The 21,777-nt window shown below is 40.7% G+C and overlaps 1 protein-coding gene across 11 annotated transcripts in view; it reads left to right on the top strand.

Annotated features, from left to right (window-relative positions):
• NRG1 (neuregulin 1) overlaps positions 1–21,777 on the top strand; it is a 746,295-nt gene that overhangs the window by 496,779 nt on the left and 227,739 nt on the right. Inside the window, exon 1 of one of the 11 annotated variants that reach the window (XM_072991961.2) lies at positions 11,748–12,377. The exons of the other annotated variants lie outside the window; for them this stretch is intronic. Within the exon in view, the coding sequence (XP_072848062.2) occupies positions 12,224–12,377 (154 nt within the window). The 5' untranslated portion in view covers positions 11,748–12,223. Of the gene's footprint in view, positions 1–11,747; positions 12,378–21,777 lie in introns of those variants that run through there. 11 annotated transcript variants of the gene reach the window in all.

The following is a 21,777-nucleotide window of genomic DNA, read 5'->3' as shown; positions in this document are numbered from 1 at the left end:
TTGTTGTTGTTGTTGTTGTTGTTGTTGTTGTTGCTGCTGCTGCTGCTGCTGCTGCTGCTGCTGCTGCTGCTGCTGCTGCTGTTCTTCTTTTTTTTCTTCTTCTTCTTCTTCAGCTCCCAGGGTCATCTCCACACCATTATCAGGCAACAGATTAGAACTTTGTGAAGGATACACCCCAACATTCTTTACACATTTGTGTGTGTCAGAGGCAGAGAGAAAAACAATGCCTTTCAGGCATTACTGTATTTAGGGCAGCCCCATAGAATTGTTATTTGAGGCTCGTCATGTCCAAGCTTTTATGGCTTTAATTTAACACATGAGTAGTTTCCTGGGTAAACTCTTTCACTTTAATCCCTATTTCATGGTATATAATAATATGATATCCCCACACAGCATATTTCCCATTATGAAAAAAAAAAAAACCTCACGACTATTCTCATATGTTTGCATACCTCAGGTATTGTATGGAATTACTACAGTAACTCATCTGCGTTGTAATTAAAGAAAAAGAAATAAAATAGCTGAAATATACTTTTACACAACCAACATTGTTGTTGCTATGAGGAACCATGTGGGAAATTGGCACTTGTGAGGTTTCATCAATATTTTTCTTAATATTTTCTCAATATAATGTTGCTGCATCCAACACCTTCCACACGTAACTCAAATAATGTTAACATGTTCACACAGCGTTGTTATAGGAAAAATCTATAGGAACTGTTGATGTTACCTGTATCTTAAGTCTTTCTCTGGTCATGTCAATTAAAATGAACATGTGATATGATGTCATTACACCTTGTGCCAACTGGCTTTCAGCACAGACTACTGGCAGGGGCAGATCAGTACATAGCACAACACCACATCTTGTCACATCTTACTTTTAATGAACTGCTCCTGTGCATACAGAACGTTGTCCTCGGACTCAGTGGGCATTTTACCAGGTCTAGGTATGCTGTGTCTTTCTGGGCAAAATGCAAAAATATAGTGGCTCAATCCAGGGAAACAAGGGGAAATCCAGCCTGATATCTTATACACTAAAATAGATTGTTTTAGCAAAGAGACAGATGCACGGTAAAAAGCCATCAAACACAAGGGTTATTTGCAGAACTGAGAACCTCCAGTGTGAGCTATGCCTAAACAGAAAGAATGAGCCCTAACTGCCAAGATCCCTAATATCTAGGGTTTCAAATAATATATGCAAAGAATTATATAGCTCAGAATTTGGTCCCTAGCTTACTTGAAACAAAGAGAGCAAACCTTTGGCTCTGATGAGAAACAACAGTTTCAAGGATCATTGATTAATTTCCCATCCTGGTAACGATTTGGTAAGCATAGTGCAATATCTGAAACAAAAAAAGGGTGAACAATCTTGTGTTGCTTAGGAGGTCTGGGTTAATACTTCACCATAATGAATGGACAGGTAAAGGAGAAAACGTCAGGATTGGATTGTGTTTTTATTTTTCCTGCCATGGTTATACCATTTTTCCTACCAAGGTTTTGGGTTAGCTAATTGAAAACTACTTCCTCAGGAATCTGCTGGGTGAGGATGACATGACAATTATGCAGGTATTTGCTTGATCCCCACAGTCACAGAGAAACTCCACCCCACCTCACTTTACTAAATCAAGGTAGAGTTGTAAATTACCAAGTGACTCATTCACTTTTGCCGCATTTCAGAGTTTTAACTATGTTCCTGATAGCTCCTCAATGTGTATTTTCCAGAACCAAAGGACATTCTGGATTGAGGGATCAGGAGAAAATCTAATTAATCCACAGTTTGTAGAACACATGATCAGAGAATCAGGAGATCCTTTGTAACAGCAAGTTATATAAGGAGGATCCGGGGGTTGGCAGTAGGAGCTCTAATCAGGAATGGGCAGCATCAGGAACCAAATGGTGCCAATTCAAAGTGTAATCCCAGCAGCGTATTATCACTGTACTGTCACTCTGAAAGGGCCATGTCAGAATAATATATATTATAAGTAGCACTCACCTTTACACGGACAATTACTTCCCCAAATCTTTTGGCTGGCTTTCCCACCACGTTACAGTTAAATAAAGCTATCTCTTTTAAAGCAGAGAAATGGCTTCCAATAAATCTCTTGAATGATTAGGAATTCGTACAAAGTCTCTCACTGGGATGTACCAATTTCCTGCTTGTTAACATAATGAGTGGTTGCTGATTTTAAAACCCAAGAGCTCAGAAATAATAAATAATAAAAACTTTTCTTCCCACATCGTGACATTTCATTGAACTTGAGCAGATTAGGTCCACAAAATCAGTGGTAAATCACATGAGGTTATATTATACACGTAGCTCTGTGTATACAGAAACATATACACAAAGAGCTTGGAAGTGCACCGTGACTGAAGAAATACGCCAACAAAACGTCATTTACCACCACAAGTACTGTTGCTGCCAAGTTGCAGGTTTTAAAATCTGATTCCCTCCCAACTCTCTCCCCTGCTCCCTTAGACTACTGTTTAGATATTTTGTATAATTAGAAACGGAAACTGCATAAAGGTCAGTCAGAACAAAAAGAAACTTTTAGACTAATTCAGATGAGTAGATGTAAAAGATTTATTATTATTATTATTATTATTATTATTATTATTATTATTAGTAGTAGTAGTAGTAGTAGTAGTAGTAGTAGTAGTAGTAGTAGTAGTATTTGATTGATTATGATGATGATGATGATGATGATGATGATGATGATGATGATGATGATGATGATGATGATGATGCTTGCAAATGAGTAACTGCTGACAAAACACGGAGCTTAGGTTATGATAAGCAATGGTCAAACAAGTGCTACAAAGAGTCAAAAAGGGACAGGCGAAAGCAAAATATTGTGACTAATTTAAATGTACAGTTCAAATAACAGGGGTCCACAATATGGTTGTGCAGCAATTTGGAACAGGGAAATATGGGCAAGAGAAGAGTTGAGCATTTCCTCCTGCCCCTGCTTTTTATTCACTCAAAATTTCCTCTTCTTCTGCTCTTCAAAAGGAAGCTGGAATTTTATAGAAGTCCTCTTTCAACTGTACGATATCTTGCTTGTTATATACTAGCAAGTGACTCCAACTTCTAGCTCAGAACCATCTTATCACTTAGTTTAATCGTTATCCACATTGCAAGTGCACTAATATATAGCCTCAGATCTTGTCCTCCTTGGGCAAAACTCCACTCATGAAAGACTGCCAACTAGCATGAAAGGCTCCCACCCGTATCCTCCCCCCCCCAGTGTGAAAAAGTTAATTGAGGAGCTCTCGGGAACAGCATGGGTGGTGGCCGGTAAGTCTGCAGTGAGGAGGAGCAATCCCACGATTCTGTCTGGGGACTGTAGGATCGTGGCCTGAAACTGTTCTCCGAAGTAAACCAACATGGGTGTCTGAAAAACACTCCTGTCTTCTGCCACATTCCACCCTGGTATTTGACATACTGTAAGAACATGATGGAACAGGTTTGAAATGCAAAGTTGACAATTGTATGTATGTTGGAGAAAGATGTGGCAAAATTATTCAGACTGTCTTATGGGAAACAGAGTACTATGGTTCTAGAACAAGGAATCTATCACCACAGGGGATCTGGGATCTATATGATCATAGATCTGTCATAGGCAAATGTGTAATTATAATAATGTTATTTGCACAGTGCCTACACACTCTAATTACTGCTTGTGATACTCTGCATAACATTAAAAAAAGAATGCAGTTGTGATGCTTATGTAATGAGCTTTAATCTTCTAAACTATAAATTACTGAAACACAAGAGTGAAAGCACTGCAAGTTGAAGTGTGTTAACATCCATGTGGAGATGTTTACCAGGGTAAACAGACACAGGAAATACTGCTTAATCGTAGCACATACAATCACATCCAAACCTAATGAAAATGCCTAATCAGATCCTACCAGGTTCCATTCTAGTATGCAGAATGTGCAAGCTGTCACTCCAGCAAATTTTGAAAAATGAAGGACGAGTAACTAGGGAATCAGATATCAGCAGCATCCAAAGTGACACTTGCAATGAATTTTAGTTGTTGTTGTTGCTACCACCAACATATGTTGGGCAATCCTCCATATGATTTTACTATACACTTGTGGAGTGTGTGAAATACTAATCCACAAAAAATGTATTTCAAAGGGGTAAAACAGAAGCCAGAAAGAGGAGCAGTCAGCTGAGGAGAGAGGCAGGGCACTGCCGAAAGGACCACGTCCACAATTGGTGCAATGTTGCTGCCATCGGACACACACATTGTGAGCAGCTCAGTGAGTGGACCAGGCTGGTTCTGGGGTGGGTGGGGCACAGGAATGGACTGCCATGGGACCTGTGATGCCGAACTTCATATTCGTATCCCCCAGGGTATGAATATGAAGGTCCCATGTGTAGTTGTCAACTATATAGAGCTTGGCATCCTTTTTCCTGCTGGGAATGCGGGTGTAATATTTTTTAGGAATATTGAGGCATTTCCTTGCATTTTGAATTGTGGATACAAAAGCACAATATCCCATATTCATAAACTGGAGGGTTTTTCCCCCCAAAGAATCAAATATATAACACAAGATGCTCTAACTAGGGATCCCATTCAAATTTTTTTGGACTCCAGACCTCAGAATTCTTCATTCTGGGAGTTCCACTTGCCGGATGCACACCTAAATTGTTCATACTTGGAGAAAGGCTGGGGTGGAAGGCATTATAGCTAGCACCACAGCAACCTCTCTCTCTCTCTCTCTCTCTCTCTCTTTCTCTCTCTCTTTTTTTAAAAAACAAGTAGCTTTGCTGGAGCTTGGTCTGTCCCAGGCTGTGAAGCCTTCCAGCCCAGCCTCTCTCCAGGTGAGCACATTTTAGTTGTGGTTCTAGTAGATCGGGGGAAAAAAGAAGGAAAGAAAGATGCCTAGTACAGAGATAATTTGTGTGGATGCAATATACCTTTGTCAGTAGAGACCAACAGCCTTGGCAAGGATCCTTGAAATACAGAAGTCCCCCTTTCATATATGGGGCATGTGTAACAATGTTGCACATTTCATTCATTTAAAATAGCAAAAGTCTATGCTATTTTTTCTAATTATTTTTAAAAGACAGGTCTATCTTTAGCTCTGCTTTTTTAAAAACAGAAATCAAGCTCATGCCCAGTTTTAACTAAAGAAATTCATACATCACATCTGTTTTAAAATTATGTTTATAAATACATGCTCTCTGCCAGTCTTTGCTCCTTACTGAGTACTGACCTCTTAAGGAAATGTAGAGATATTACACCTCAATATGAAATAATTCTTCCCAGTACTTTCTGGAAACCTTTCCTAATTCCTAATTTACTTTTCAGTTTTTACAATTCCTCAGTTTGGTGGTTCAGAGGAGGCCTCCACTGTATTATGTACCAAGAACTTAACATGTAAAAACATTAAATATTGCAAAACGGCTCCTTATGTCACAATTTATTTCTCTCAGTGTGTTGCAATCTTGTTCCCTCTTCTTTGTTGTATGCAATACTGTAATTTGTAACAAATTTGCAGCATAGCTTCCAGTCTGATTCAATTTCTTCTTCCTTATTATATAAACAATCACAGTTGCAATATTGGTGATGGACATGAGGCTGAAACATAGTGACTTCTAATTTATAAAGAGCCTGCAAGATTTTCTAATGGTTTCTGTTAAAGTGCCAGCTAGGCTAATTCGGGGCTTTCAGTCTTCATCTTCTTCACCTGTACAAATCCACTGACTAACCTACAATGTAACTCTGAAGGGTTTTCACCCTTTTCCCTAAACAACCTGGCAAGGAGACTGGATATTTTAACCATTCTTTAAAATGCAAGTAGTAGCACAGTTGAGAAGACTGCTTTAGGTTACTGTATAAAGCAAAGGTTCCCAAAGTGGTCTATATGGAACCCCAGGGGTCGATTTCAACTTGCAGGGGGTCCACGTCAGAGAGGAAAAAAATGGGGGTGCACGAGATGTAAATGAGGCAGATCCCATTAGGCAGATCATAATAAATATTTAGGTGATCTGTAATTACAGCAAATACAGCTTCTGTGTACATAATATTTCATATTATTTAATTAGGTACTATGTACTATCTGTATTACGGGGATGTGGTAGCGCTGGGGGGTTAAACCGCGGAAGCCTCTGTGCTGCAAGGTCAGAAGACCAGCAGTCATAAGATCGATTCCATGTGACAGAGTGAGCTCCCATCACTTGTCCCAGCTCCTGCCAACCTAGCAGTTCGAAAGCATGTAAATGCAAGTAAATAAAGAGGTACCACCATGGTGGGAAGGTAACGGCTTTCTGTGTCCAGTCGTGCTGGCCACGTGACCACAGAAAATGTCTACAGAGAAACACTGGCTCTACGGCTTGGAGACGGGGATGAGCACCGCACCCTAGAGTCGGACACGACTGGACTAAATGTCAAGGGGAACCTTTACCTTTACTATCTGTATTGTGGTGTGCTACATTCATGTGTACGTTCGTAAAATTATTGGTAAAATTTCATGGCAAATGTCAGTGTGTTGTAAATGGGATTGACAACATTTTGTCATTTCTCATTACTGAGCTATATGGGCACACACATTGCGTGCACATACTTGTTTAGACTTGTATCAAAGCTTTGTACATACATGTTTGATTCATAATTGATAAATAGGAGTGTTAGAGATGTTCAATTGCTTTCTGAGTTTTGAGAAGAAAAGTGGCATAAAAATAAATTCAAAAATATAGATAGAAAATAGGTAAAAGTCAAACATGTTTGAAGTTAATAGGTTTAGGAAAATGTGATATTAGGTAGGCAGGGGGTCTACGGAAAACAAATAAGTCAGCAAGTGGTTTACAGGGCAAAAAAGTTTGGGAACCTATGGTACAAAGGCTAGCAAATGTAAACTGTTTCCTTTTAATGCAGTTGTATTATTTTCCTCCCAGGAACAGGGAGAGGTGCTTTTTATGGGATTTTCTGTCACAGGTGTGTAAGCTCGATGAGCCTCAGTTCCCATGCATCGCAGCAGAAGAGGGAAGAGACACCAATTTCTGTCCTAATTCAGACAGCAAAATGTTTTGGGCTGATCTAATGGAAACTAGAGTTCCTATGGTCCACTGAAAGCAACAGTATGTAATTAAGTATGTCTTAATATTAAGGCATTAAGAACTCATCCGTTAGGTGATCCTGAATATACACATTTGTTTAGGAACTGAACCAAGCTGAATGAGAATAGGATTCGTTTAGTCCATAATTCTTTGAATGAATCCTAGCAACCAGCAGGCAGTAAGCAGTCCAACAGAAACCACCCCATTGTCCATAGGGATACCATCACCCTGGGTTTGCTACTGATCTCTAATGTGGGCTGCCTGAACCTCTCTTCCATTAAGCTGCACTGCACTGTTTCTATAATTAACTCCAGGTGCTGGGCATCTAACAAAAATGTGCATCTAAGTTGATGAGATGACACTGTTGATCATGCGTTATAACTATGTGTGGCATATGAAAAGATCCAAAGGTACTGATCCAAGGTACCATTTATTAATGGCTTCCACTTGCATTGGCATCTTTTAAATTAACATAGCATAAGCCTAGTTCAGACATAATCCATAGGTAAAAGCAAATATTGAGCACGCAACCTTCTTCCTTTGCTAGAGTTTGTCAAATCATAACTCTAGTTTTCTCTTAGATCCCAATTGAGAAATGTTCTTCAATTTCAGACTACAAGCCAAGATCTGAGTACAATATCTGATACTGAAAGTAGGTGAAAATGCATCAAATGTTACTATATTAACTTAGTGTACTAGCAGAACCTGTGCTTGATTACTACAAAGCAAGGCCCATTCAGTAAGTATTACTCCCAATTAGCATGCATAGGACTGTGGCCCTTATCTTTATATCTACATCACATCAGATTCAGCCAAAGCAACATACAGTATCTTATGGGTAGGGAAATGTACTTTCAAAATATCCAGAAGCAGGAAGATTTTTTTTATAGTTCAGCAAACATTGACTAGATTCCATTTTTAAATTACATATGTGGACGGGAAGGTGTAACATTCAGTCACTTTTAACTAGCAACTAATGACTCTCCCCGGGATGCTCAAGCCAGCAGGCCCATCCATCCCAAAGGTGACTCAGTTCCCAGTTAGAAGTGACTGAATGTTATGCTGTTTGCCTTCCACATGCATAATGCGAGCAACAGGATTTGATCTGCAGGATCAAGAAGGAAAAGAATATACTTTCAATCTGTAATAGTTCATTAACTTATTCTGGACTGTGTTTATGGAAACAGCAAGTTTGTTTCAATTGCATCCTAGAAGCATCACTGTTAGACAGAAAACACAGTCTCATCTCTACAACCCAAATGACAAGGCCAAAGAGGGCAGGAAGCACAAACAAAACACGATGCACAGGAAAAGTGCACCCAGCCCATTCTGCAGGTTCATTAAGTAAGTGTGCAGGTATCGTTATAGGTAAAGAGAAGTGTAGCAATCAAAAAAGTAGTCTTCATGACTTGTTCTCAAACATAGAGGAAACACAGTTGCTTAAACTGAAAGCTGCTGACTCAGCATCTTGGATATATGCTATACCCCATGATAGGTCAGTATACATTAAATGCAAACAGATTTCATTTATTACTTTCATATCCTATATTTATTTATTTATTGTATTCATAGCTCTCAAGGTGATTAACAAATACCAGTAAAACAGATGAGAAACAGATAAGACAATAAAAACCATTCAAATCCCAAAAATCAAATCATTCAAATCACAATGATTAAAGTAATTAAAATAATTACAGTAATTAGTAAAACAATTTTAAAAGCTAGCCTGAAGACAGCTCAACAATGGCCTACTCCAGGCCAGGATGTGCTCATCTTAATTCACTTGGAAATTTGAAGATGCTGATATAATTATTGTTTCTATGATTACAAAGACCAGTATTAAGAGGCAAGGAGTTTGATTCCCCATTGTGCCTCCTAGGGGAAGAGCCACCGTGTGCACCCCCAGAAGAAGGAAATGGTAAATCACTTCTGAGTATTCTCTACCTGGAAAACCCTGAGAAGAGTCACCATGATGTAGAATTGACTTGACAGTGCGCACATGCACGCACACACGCACACACACACATGCACACACACACACATGCACACACATTATGGGGCTGTGTATTTTCCCCCGAGGGTCACTTAGATTAACACATCAAAGTGCTTTGAATATTTGGCCCTTTGCAGCTGATTTCAGATCAGGTCTTATCCTACTAGAAGCTCATCTTCTATCTTTCCTTTCTAAAAAGCACTATGGGTTTCTTTCACTATTTACCTAACCAAACTGAGAAAGAATTAGATATGCAAAAAGCCCTTGAAAGGAGACAGTTCAGATAATTAGTGAGGGTGGGTGAATTGCTGGTTTTTGTTGGCTTCTTTTACTAAACAGAAGAGCAAAGCTACCTTTTCTGCCTGTGACTTATGTGTTGTGCTTATGGGATGTTTAGCTATAAGATACAACCTGCTTATTCTAGGTCTTAGAACATTAAGGCCAGAAAACTATTGCACTTACATAATTGCATGAGGGCAACTGTACAAAGGAAAATACCTGTCTCCTGGCTGTTTTGTATGCCCAGAACTGCATAGTTGGCTGTGGGACTGTTTTGCGTAACAGAATGTGGGAGAAGAAAAAAAAAGTGTGTGTGATTGCCTACCCATATGGATATTGTGACAATTTTATCATATGTACAGATACATTCATGTGCATAATTAATACTAGCGCAAGAGTAAAACAAGTTTTTTATCTGCTTTTTCTGCCGAGTTAGTAGAAGCTTGTTATCATTGAGTTGCACAGATGTTTGTGTACCATAAACAGTCCTTACTTGCTGGTAACTCCCAAGGAACTTTTGTAATTAGACATGTATGGTTTTTCACTGTAAGCAATGAATGCAGAGGGACATGAGATTAAAACTGCAGGTAGAAAGGCATTGCTTTTAACCTACTCTTTTATAGCACTAAAGAGCAAGATGATTAGATTCATAATTGCCTACAAAAAGCTTATGCCAGCACAAACTATTATTTCTTGTCTTCTTGGCCATACAGTTAACTCTTAAGTGTTGATTCTTTCCCATCTATAAAAGGCTAACAATTACAATGTGCTTTTCTGCATAGAATATAAAGGCTATGCATCTGCTAGATAAATGACTGCATAAATGATAATGATCGAATCTGGTATGGTCTTGGGAGAAAAGAGAAAACTATGTGGAGATCTCCAAGTCAACAGGAGATAACAGATAGGGGCTTGTGAAATGGCATGGTATTTAGATTAGAACAGTAATAATCACCCACATAGCAGTTTAATGTGCTTTACAACAATCCTGTAAAGTTGGACAGCATTGCTGTGCTCACATCGTAGAAGGAAGCTGTGATTAAGACACAGACCACCAGATGTCATATTTGAAAAGATGACATTTGAACAAAAGAATTCCAGTTTCAAACTCACATTGGAATTGCCTTCCGATTTGTACCAGGATGCCTAATCGTGTTACTCTAATTCTATGTATTGATTAAGCCTTTCCCTAAATCAAATCAGCTGAACTGCTGACCCAAGAGGAAGAAGATGGCAGGTGTGGTTCTTCTGACCTGTTTCAGTTCTGACTAATTTCCAGGGCCAAACTAAGCCAGGCAGGAACTTCTGAGTCTTTAGATTTTTGCTGATAGCAGCTAAGAGGGTTTTTGGTTTGGATTATCATGCAAAAGGAGGGTTCAGGTATCTCCTTGTGTCCTTTTATCCAACTAGGGAACGAATGTAAACACAATTTCTCTCAGGAGGTTATTTGCACTCTTATGTACATAGACGTGTTCTGTTTGGGGGCTAACTGCAATTTTCAGATTTTCTCTGGAAACAGGGCACCTGGCTAAGGATTCCTCTATGAATGTGGCAATCCAGTCCAGGTTTTCCCTCCTCCAATTTAAAAAATAGATCTGATCACAAATCTTATAATCTTCATATATCCCATCCCCCCCCCCCACAATGACCCAACGATGCTTCTAATCTTTTCTTGGCTTTCCTTAGCCAAATCTGTGGGAATGATAATCTTCCAGGTTATAGGTGGACAGCTAAATGATTAAATGTTTCCACCTCCCAAATACAAGACAGGAAACAGGTTATTCTTGTTGCCACTTTCTATTCTCAAGGCAGTCCCCTATTCTCAATTGTGAGCCCCGGGTGCAAAAAACGAACAGGGCTTTTGACCCTCCAGTAAGGTACAGAAAGTTAACAGAACGATTAGACTTCAGACCTATGCCTTATTTTTAATTTTTGTCATTTGCGTTTTGAATGAGTAAAGCCCTCACCTTCAGACCCAGAGACACGTTGATTGTCTTTAGGAGAACTAAGACCGAGTAGGCTTGCTCATTAGTGGTGGTTAATGCTGTTATTATTAATTACGACTGGTGGCAATAGTTCTAATACCCCCGTCCCCTCTGCTTGATTTTGCGGGGCGCGGGAAGGGGCTCTACCAGAGGCACCCAGGTCCCGACAGAATTGAAAAATTATGTTGAGAAACTCCACAGAGGGGAAAAAAAGTGACGAGCAACTTTCTCCAAGCCGAGGTGTTTCCTCGACACCAGCTCTCGCCCCCGCCCCGCCTCGCCTCGCCTCACTTCGCTCCCGCCACCTTCCCGCAGCCGTGTGTGGCGCAGCTTTCCAGGCGCTGTTCAGGCGACCTCTGTTGGGCTTTCTCGGATTATCCCGAGTTCGCGGCCCGCCTCCTTTCCACATTCCCACACCCTCCGTGCGCCCAGGGGGGTTGTTGAGGCTCCTCCTGTCCCCGGCAAGCGGTGTGCATGCGTGTGGGTGTGGGGGGTGTGGGTGCCAGGGGCAGGCAGAAAGGGACACCCCCCCTTTTACTTTCCTTTCCATTCCTCCTTCACCTCCCCCTAAGGGGGCGAGAGAGGGGGGGGAAGGGAAGAGCAGAAACGGAATCCCTGCCCCGCGTTTTCGCTCTCTAAAGCTGCAGCAGATGGAGCCAGGAGGACAGAGCGAGAGGAGCGGGCGCCGGAGGCAGCTGTGACCGGAACGAGGAGAGGAGAGGAGAGACGAAGGGAGAGAACCAGCGGGGAGCAGGAAGGCGAGGGAAGAGGCGAAGGGAAAACTTTTCTCCGCACTTTCTCCTGCCGCGCTGCTTGCTCGAGGAGGAGACCGGGCGGCTGCTCGTGGGGGGCGCAGGAGCAGCAGCAGCAGCAGCGATACCACTAGCGCTGGACATGAGCGCGTTGCGGCGGGCAGCCGGGGCCAAAGAGCGGGGGGCAGCCGCCTCCGCCTCGCCGGTCGCCGAGGGTCCCGAGAAGAAGCGTAAAGGCAAGAAGGGCAAAGGGGGCGCCGCTCGGAAAGGCGCTCCTGAGGTGGAGAACGGGCCAGGTAAGTCCCGGGAGGAGGAGGAGGAGGAGGAGGACGCGTTTCCCGAAGTGGAAGAGAGAGGGCGCGCCTCGGGGGCCCCCTCTGCGTGAACGGGGAGGCGGGCGACGCACAGGTGGTGGCCTCGGCTTTGACGAGGAGTCTCCCTATGGGAGCTGGGGTGGCGCCCACAGGCGAAGAGGAAATAAAGGCTCCTGCCCCTTCCCCTGCCTCCCTCTGAGGGGAGAAGTTTGCGGCAGAGTTTTCGCCCCTTTGCCCCCTCCCCCCCCCCCGTGACCGTCCCGCCGACCGAGTTTCTCCCCCTCCCCGTCAGTCCAGGCGGGAGACCCTCTCCCTGAGGGACCAGCCTGCCACCATGCCCGTGAGATGAAAACTGCCAGAGCAGCAGCCGCTCTTCTGGCTCGGCCTGCCACGGGGCCGGGGCAGACCCGCACCTGATCCGAAAGCCAGGGAGTGCAACGGAGAGGCGACGTGCTCACCACCTCTTGGCGGGACAAGGCAGAGGAGCAACTTTTAGCCAAGCGCTGGCAGGCGTACTGTGGCAAGTCGCTGCTTAGAAAGTGGTTGGCTCTGCTCATCCGTCCACGCCAGTTCTCCCTCCCCACCTTTTTTTTGGCTTTGGAATGAGGCAAGAACATAAAGAGCGCCTACTTTCTCCTTCCATCTCTTCTCCCTCAGCTCCATATCAACTCCTGGTTTATCATGTAGTTTTAAACTCCGTACCATAAAATAACTTCCCAGAGAGTTAAGCCCCATTGCACTCAAGTCTGATGGCAGTGAGATACAGAGCAGGGAAGATTTAAGTACCTTTCATTAAGTCCTTCATGTATAGTGTATGTAGAATATATACTGTACATATCCAGATTGTATGTATATACAGGTATTGATTACCTCATAGTGTGCTTTGGTCCCTTTATTGAATTCACAGTCAAACAGATAACAAGATGAATTTTTCATCTATTCTGTTCTAATCTATTCTTCTGCCTAAGATGTCAAAGTGGTCCGTGTGATGTTTTGTTTTTGTTTTATAACAACTCTATGAGGAGGATGAAACACAGGGGTGATGATTTGGCCCACAGCTACTCAGAGGAATGTTATATTTGAATCTAGGCCTTACAGGTCCAGCACAGACTGTTACACTACACCAACACTCTTTCCCCCCCTGTAATTGTTATGCATTTCCTTCAATAAAGTGGCAGTTCTAATCTGTAGTGGTGATTGTGAATTGAGTCAGAGGTAACTGTCCTATATAAATTGAGAGTGAAGCATGTAACATTATCCCAGTTAACAGGGGTAAACAGAAAATGTTTTTAGTTCACATTGTTAATTAAGATTCTAGTAGTCATTGGTAAATCTGAAACCACATGGTGGTGTTTCTTAAGAAATGATTAGTTCAGAAGGATATAGTACACATTCCTCATTTTCTATAAGCATCTGCATGCTAGAATTCTGTTTCCTGTTAAGGTTAAAAATTCTTATTTTTGTTTAGTTTTAATCTCAAAATGCATTTGATGCTGAAAAAGATGTTATATGGTGTGCTACATTGGTGGAGCTCTTTCCAGTAGGAGAGCATCTATAACATTCTACTTCAAGCAGTACTAGTGTCAACAAACTATTATCATAGAGAATATCATTTTCTGTGTGTGAACATATAAAACTTTCCAGACTGAGTGCAATAAGCAGAGTAAGCATAAGCAGTAATGCTGAAAAATAGAAACTAAAGTTATTTACTTGGAAAATTGTTCCTTTAATGTCTGCGGGATTTGTTTCAAGGATGGATAAGATTGGGACAAAACAATTTCATCGTTCCCAGTAAGATGCAAGATTTGCTTCAGTATAATTTTAAATCTTAAAGAGGCTTAACATAAATAGAAAGTTACTGAAAATTCTGTTCATGTCTACTCAGGTGTAAGCCCAATGAACCCAGAGGTGCACATGTAAGAAATTATACCTTAGCCTCATAAATCCGGTGTGGTAGCTGACAGCGTGAGTAAAGAGGTACCTGGCCAAACTCTCACCCCAACCATGAACTAAGTGTGTTTAGGCAAGTTGGATTCCCTCAGATTCTCAGCTACAATATGAGGACAACAGTACTGATCTGTCATGTAGCACTGTGCCATGTCAATAATAGTTACTGTTATGTTTTGTATACTAGTTTCTGTGAGACCAAAGCAACAGTTACAAATAGGTACATTCATAGGCTTGAATCCTAAGATAAGTTAACTTGAAGAAATATGTAACGGAAAAGTTCCCTGTCCCTTTCTCTGTGTAGCTAGCTGTGTTCCCAACAAAGACTCTCCAAAAATGGGTGGATGGAGTTCCCTGAACAGTACGGGTTTGTACCTGAGAATTTCTGTGTACACTAAGAGATGGAAACTCTTTTGCCCAAGGGTGTTAATTTAGGACCTAGCCTTGATTCTGAGTGATTATTTCTTCCCACAGCAGCCCCTCCCTGATGCCTGTAACTCATACCCAATACTGTGCTGAATACTGTTCTGCAGCCTCCCTCTAAACCTCTAGATTACTGGTTCCCAACCTTGGGTAACCCAAATGATCTTGGACCGCAACTCTCAAAAACCCTGGCCAGTACAGGTGATGGTGAAGGCTTCTGGGCGTTGTAGTCTGAGAACACCTGGGTTACCCAAGGCTGGGAACCACTGCTCTAGATAGTTGTGTGTGGAGGTAGATGCAAGTGAAGAAGGGAAAGGAACAAACTTTCTACACAAAAAAAATATTAATTTTAGAGGCCTAAGCTACAGTGAGACTTGCAGTGTGAATTTAACAGCTCAAGGTTGTTAAACACATGTTTACTGAGAGGTAAATCGAACTGTTCCATAGGACTCAGTTAAGTTAAGCAGTGCAAGTTGGAAATGTGTAACTCTGATATAATGTACTTGTGTATGTATACATGACTACATTATAGTTTTTAATTAGCAAAGAAACTGGAATATTTGTATCCATAGGAAAATAATCAGGGCTAAATGTCACACAATGTGAATTGGTAACACCATCCATGATGGGAATTGTATATTAAGTTGGAGACCAGGATCTTTTTTCTGTCATGGCAGGCGGGGAAGCAGCACCTCTGTCCATGGTGTCTCCTGCATGCTGTATCAATATTTAAAATCTACCTTTCTGGATGGAGGACAGAAAGCATTCTGGCACAGTTTCTCAGTGCAAGAGAGGGTTGTACAGTTAGGGAAATCTTAAAGCTGCCCAAGTACAGTATTGGGTTTCAACATGTTGGACTTAGGCCATGGTTGCGTAATGTAGTCCCAATTATTGCTACATGCAAGGGTGGAAGAACCCTGGGTCTTGTGCATTAGTTTTCAATGTAAATATATGTCACACATGTGTAGCACTTGATTAATGCTAACGATTTGAACTTGCTTTGCTAATGAAAATTCAGAAAAGAGTGTAAGGCAGAACAGGGGACCATAGCTTGTCACAAAAAGGAGAACTGAGAATTCATTGACATTTTATTTTGGAACTTCTAACTAACTTCCAGGTAATTTGCCTAAAGATTTAGTCTCCAGCGTATTTGAATGCTAGCTATTAACAGTCTCCTCTGAGAGGCTTTCAGCCATGTCACCTATTATCAGATGATTTTGAAATACCTTGTCCTTGTCTCTTGCCTTAGAACAGTGGTTCTTAACCTTTGTTACTCGGATGTTTTTGAACTGCAACTCCCAGAAACCCCAGCCAGCACAGTTGGTGGTGAAGGCTTCTGGGAGTTGCAGTCCAAAACTCCTGAGTAACCCAAGGTTAAGAACCAGTGCCTTAGAAGAACTGATGGTGGTGTGTGGTGAATGTGAATCATGAACTTGCAGAATTCAGCACCTTTTGGGCAGTTGGAGACAAATAGCAGGACTAGACTGTACATTCCATGTGCTAAGAAGAACATGGAATCATGATGCCTACATCACTATAGGAGGACTTCAGAGGACACTTTTTGCTGAAGATCATTTTTAAATCCAGTTCTGAGGAATAGCTTTTGAAGATAATGTTGTAAAACACTGCCCTCCCCTGTTGTTTTGTCAAACTGTTCCTGCTAATGTTGTTAAAATTGCAAAAGCCAAGATACCATTTTATTGAGCAGTAAGGAAATCCATGGGGACAAGAAGATTTTACCCCTGAAAATCTGAACTTCTGATTAAAGCAGTAGACTGTGTTAATACATTTAGTATGAATCAGTGATAGAGGTTATATTACCTGTTTCAAAAGCTCTTAAGTCTCACAGACAGTTGTTGTTGTTGTTGTTGTTGTTGTTGTTATTATAGATGTTGGTATCAGTAGGTATTGTTACACTGATAGTTGGTTGTCATATATGAAATATATGAAACATATATGAAAATATATGTTTGAAATCTTCGTAAAACTGTGTTTTCACATTCTATATCATTTAAAATTTCTGAAGCAGTAATTAGCCGTGAATTGGAAAAGTCAGTAACTCTGCACGTCCATTCACCAAAGAAAATCTCTGTTCTAAATCTAGCACTTAGAAGTAACTTCTGGTCTTACTGAGACTCGCTTCATGCCTGTAGGTATGTGTGAAGCACACATGGACATTTGCTGTTTTGTGAGCCAATCCCCACCTTAATTTCATAGCATTGCTTCCAAGTCCTTTGTTAGTCATACGTGCTTTAGACCTGTTGGACTGGAAGGCAGTACAGTTGTATGAAGGCAGGATGCTTTGAACTGTATGAACACTCAGGCTTCAATGGAATAGTAAGTTTATCCAAGAAGATCCTCTGCTCTAAATTAAGAGCACTGAGGTGATGGCGGGTTTTGGTTGTGTATAACTGAATATTTAATGTGTTATAGTGGATAAAGTTATTGACTAGTACTCAAGAGTCCTGGGTTTGAATTCCTGCTTGGTCATAGAAACTCACTGGGAGTGGAACCAGTAAAACCACCCACTAAATATCTCACTTACTTGAAAGCCCTATTAGGGTCTCTATAAGTCAGTTCCAACTTGACAGCCTATAATGTAACATGCCTAATTAGCAGGGGCAGTTTACACTATGTAATGCCCTCCTTACGTGTTGGACCATGGCTGTCAGAAATCTGAAGTCAATGTAGTTCTGGCGTGTGAGGTATTCATTATGTTTAGATGGTAAGTTGTACACAAACATGCCTCTAGGACATGGTAGTAGATAAACTTTTGAAAAGTTTGTTGATATGACAAAGGGCGCATCTGTCAGTCTACCCAGAACTTCAGCTGACTTGCAGGTGCAGGATCTCTGTACTTCAAATGCATCTTGCCATTGCACACGCATGTAACTGAGATATGAGCATTGATATTCACTTTTTTTCCTGCTGTGTAAACCATTCATTTTCTCTAATTTTAGAAAATAATGAGGGAAATATACATTTAGCATAATATATAATGGTTTTTACTCAATACAGGTGTGTAACTGCCTACTGCCAGAATTCACTGCTGGATGTACAAAGCTTGAAGTTCCATTTTTTAAAAAAGGTGGTGGTGGGGAGGGCAAAATAAAAAAAAAGGAATTATTTTCTAGAGAATTTTAACCTATTGATTTAGACTAAGTTAGCTGAGTGGTGTAGTTTTTAAAAAATCTTTTTAAAGAAATGCTTGCTTTTATGCAGTACTTATATAGCTAAGTAGATTCAACTGCTTACCTTTTTGTGTGCATGCTGTACCTGTTTTAACTATAACCTATGTTTTAACTATATAGACCTGTTTTGTTTTCTTTTGAGGAAGAAGGAAAGCTTAAATGCCATTGAATATGACACTCCACTTGCAGTGTCTAATATTCTAATAAAGTTAAGAGGGGGGAAATCAGATATATCAGGATCAGACCATGTGCAGCAATTGCACAGTATGAAGCAGTACTTTCAAACAGCGTGTTTGATGTCGTATGTACCTGATCCATCTGTCAGAGAATAGAATGTTTTTGTGTATGTGTAAACTCTAATGCAGACCAGACAACCCATTTATGTTTGTGCAGAGTATTTTTCTTCCTTTTCAGCTCAAGGCTACCACCTGTACTCACAATGTTGCAGGTGGTTTGTGCTACTGTGTTTGGAGTCTATGAAAGAGAAGAGATATAGTGTAGCACAAAAGTGAACTTGCTCCAGTGGTGTGTGTTCCTGGGTGTCAGACACACCTAAATGCATGGGAATGCCCTTTTTCCTTTAAAGTGTTCCGTTGTTTTTTTCTTTGTTGCCTAGAGGACTTTTTAAAAGTTCTAGCCAAGGGGTTCTGTATTCCTCTTGCTAGTAGTTATCATCTGATTCCTGGCTCTCTTTGGAAAGTGAAATTGGTAGCTGAATGGAAATACAGTGGGGTCTTGACTTAAGAACGGCTTGAGTTAAGAACATTTTGACTTAAGAACCGCTCTCATAGGAAAATATTGACTTGACTTAAGTACTTAGATTTGAGTTAAGAACTGAACAAAACCCACGTGGGAGGCAGGGAAAGTGCAAAATGTGAACTTTCAGTTAACTGTTGGCCAGTGAAAAGGGTGCCTGTCTGCTTCCTCACTCCTCCCAGCGTTTAGAGAGTGGATTGGGAGACAGTCTTCAGACTGCCTGGAGTGTATTTTCCCTGCCTTCCCTGAACCTTTCTTGACCTAAGAAAAAAAAGAAACAAAATATCCCCCTCTAGTGGTTGAAGGCGGAATAGCAGCTTCCCATTAGTTTCTATGGACGGAAAAGAGCAGATACGGATCAAATGGTTTTCAATGCATTCCTATGGGAAATGCAGATTTGACTTGAGAACTTTTGACTTGAGAACCGCCTTCCAATACGGATTAAGTTCTCAAGTCAAGACCCCACTGTAAACTTTTTTGGTTTTCAAAGAGAAGTGGGTATTATTAGAATTTGACCCTCATGAATGGTATCATAACTACATTGATTCCTCACCTGATCTGCTGTTATACAAAGACTTTAGTTTTTTCAAATGAAATTTTAGTTTTTAGTTTTGCTAGGTTAAATGTTTATTGTTTCTGTTGTCTTCATTGGAATAAATAATTGCTTCAGATTGCTTCACTAGATACAATTAAGCTGTCATTGGTAACTAGGAAAAAAATCACTGTATAGATCACAAATTATACAGTTATTTTCCTTGTGTTATACTACAGAGAGATGTCTGAAGAATGTGGATGTGTCGGAACATTCACACATTCATCTGCGGCTCTCTGACCGTTACACAGAATCACATAGGGCAAAATGTGTGCTGCTGAAGCTTTGAAGGAGACTTGAGCTCTCCTTGTGTCTCTCCACGGTTGGTCGCACAATGACTCATGTGAATCCATCCTTAGAACTCCTATAAAAATTAACTTCTGTAAAGAATAATGTTGATGGTTAATAAAACTATCTGTAGGCCATAGAATTGTTTGGTCATTATAGGTAAGAGCCACAATCCCAGACTCAGTGGAGCTTGACTTCCACTGAAATCAGTGAGACATAACCTATTGTAATGTTACTGTTTGAAAAAGCTTGTATTTGCCCCTCACATGTACTTCTTTAGATAAGAATGTTTGGAAAAGGCACCATCCAACAGAGTGGATACAAATCAATGCTTTTTAAAAAATCAAATTGATTTAAATCATGATTTAAATTTAAAAAAATCAATTCCATAAAAACCTTTTTTTAAAAAAATATATTTAAATCACTAAAAACCCACCCTGCAGTCCAGCCATTGAATGTAGCATTTCTGCAGCCATTGGCAAGGATGTGGCATGGCTCTGAGTGACACCCTCCCATTCCAGAAGGCCTTCTGAAGAGTCCTGCTAAGTGACTCTGAAAACTGTGAAATGGTCTCATACTAGAACAGCTCCTTTGTATACTTTGATGCCATACGAAAGGAACCAACAATTAATGGGTATTATCCTGCTCTTCTACAGCCTGCTGCCTGAGCTGTGATAGTTTGTACTATGTATTTTCTTTTCAGCTTGAGATCTTTCAGGATGGAATGAAAATGACTCCCCTCAACATGTATCTGTTAATTGAAGATGTGGTTGTTGTTGTTGTTGTTTTAAAAAAAAAATCCCCCCCCCCTTGGATGTAGACGGGCCCAAAACAGAACTCTTTGCTGTAATTCCTAAATGTTCAGCATCAACATCAGTCTAGTCCACTATTGGCACAGATTTACATGCCTTTTCCTTCTCTTTCTTTATAGAGAAGAATCTGTTTCTCAGGGTGTCTAAGAGCAGAGGTCTACAGCAGTGAAATTCTAATGCTAATTGCTTATAAGAAAAGTTAATACTAAACAATATTTGGTAATGTGGCCTCCCTGTATGTATGTCAAGTCTGTACTGAGCCACCATTATTGTTATTATTTTAAGAGGAAAGCAGTTGTAAACATTGTAGCTATTTATTTACAAGAGAATCAGTAGTTATTTTGCTCCTGTTTGCCTTGAAACTCTTGCATTAAGCACTGGATGCTAGGTAATGTCATGGTGTTATCTTCACGGTACTGATTGGTATCTCTGACTTTGTGGGGGCAAGAAATACATTCTTATGGATGTTTCTTATACCCTGATGTGTATAGTAATGGAGAAGGATAAAAGAGAATTTCTGTAAAACACTTTTCTGTATTAACGGTAGTGAACTAAGATAAATGTCAGTCTTTAGTGTGGAGAAATGTGGGGGCCAAATTTGTTGCGTTTTTTTTTAAATAGTTAATACTTTTCTTGCTTTGCAAATGTTCTTCAGCAAATGGATTTGTTTGGCTTGTCCTCTAATCTGGAACAGTAAGTACAGGTGGTGGAAAAACTGAGAAATCTGGGAGTGCAAATCAGTGGAAGCTGACTCTGTCTCTCCAGATGATATCATTGCCCTGCTACGCTAACCAACTTTGCAAATAAACTGAACCATTTGTGGAGTGTCTAGGGCAATCCACTGAGATTTACAACCTGACTACTTCCCTGACAGTGGTAGGAAAGCAAGCCATTGTAATTCAAACTCTGTTTTCTCGCTGGGTTCTATGTTAAAATAAATGTTCAGTTCTTGAAGAATTATCATACCATATAAATGAAATCTTGGTTGCTTCTCTCACATCTCTCCTCTAGCTTGCTTGGTAAGCATTCTACTCTAACCTCTGCTGTCTGGTTTGCTTATGGATGCTGCATTGGAGAGGGAAGTTAGGTAATTTTGGAATGGTTGTAAAAGCAGGGTAGTTGTAGAGCAAGCCATTCTTTGTGGTTCTAGAAGGTAAGAACCTCTGTTCTAGATCAGAGATTTATATCAGTTGAAAAGGCTTCAAAGATGCTTTTGGATTACACTCTGGTTTGTGACATTAAAGTTGCAGTCCTGTGTCTCTTCATTTGGCAATTACACCGATTGACCTCTGAGCAGACTTGCCTAGAGTGCTTCTGTTAAAAATAAGCTTTTGTAGGGTGATTTCCAAATTCTACACAAAGAAGCAACAGCC

This window comes from Pogona vitticeps, chromosome 2 (genome assembly GCF_051106095.1).
Source record: "Pogona vitticeps strain Pit_001003342236 chromosome 2, PviZW2.1, whole genome shotgun sequence".
Taxonomy (NCBI): Eukaryota; Metazoa; Chordata; class Lepidosauria; order Squamata; family Agamidae; genus Pogona; species Pogona vitticeps.
Note: the sequence above shows the minus strand (reverse complement) of the source record. Positions and strands in the feature narration are given on the sequence as shown.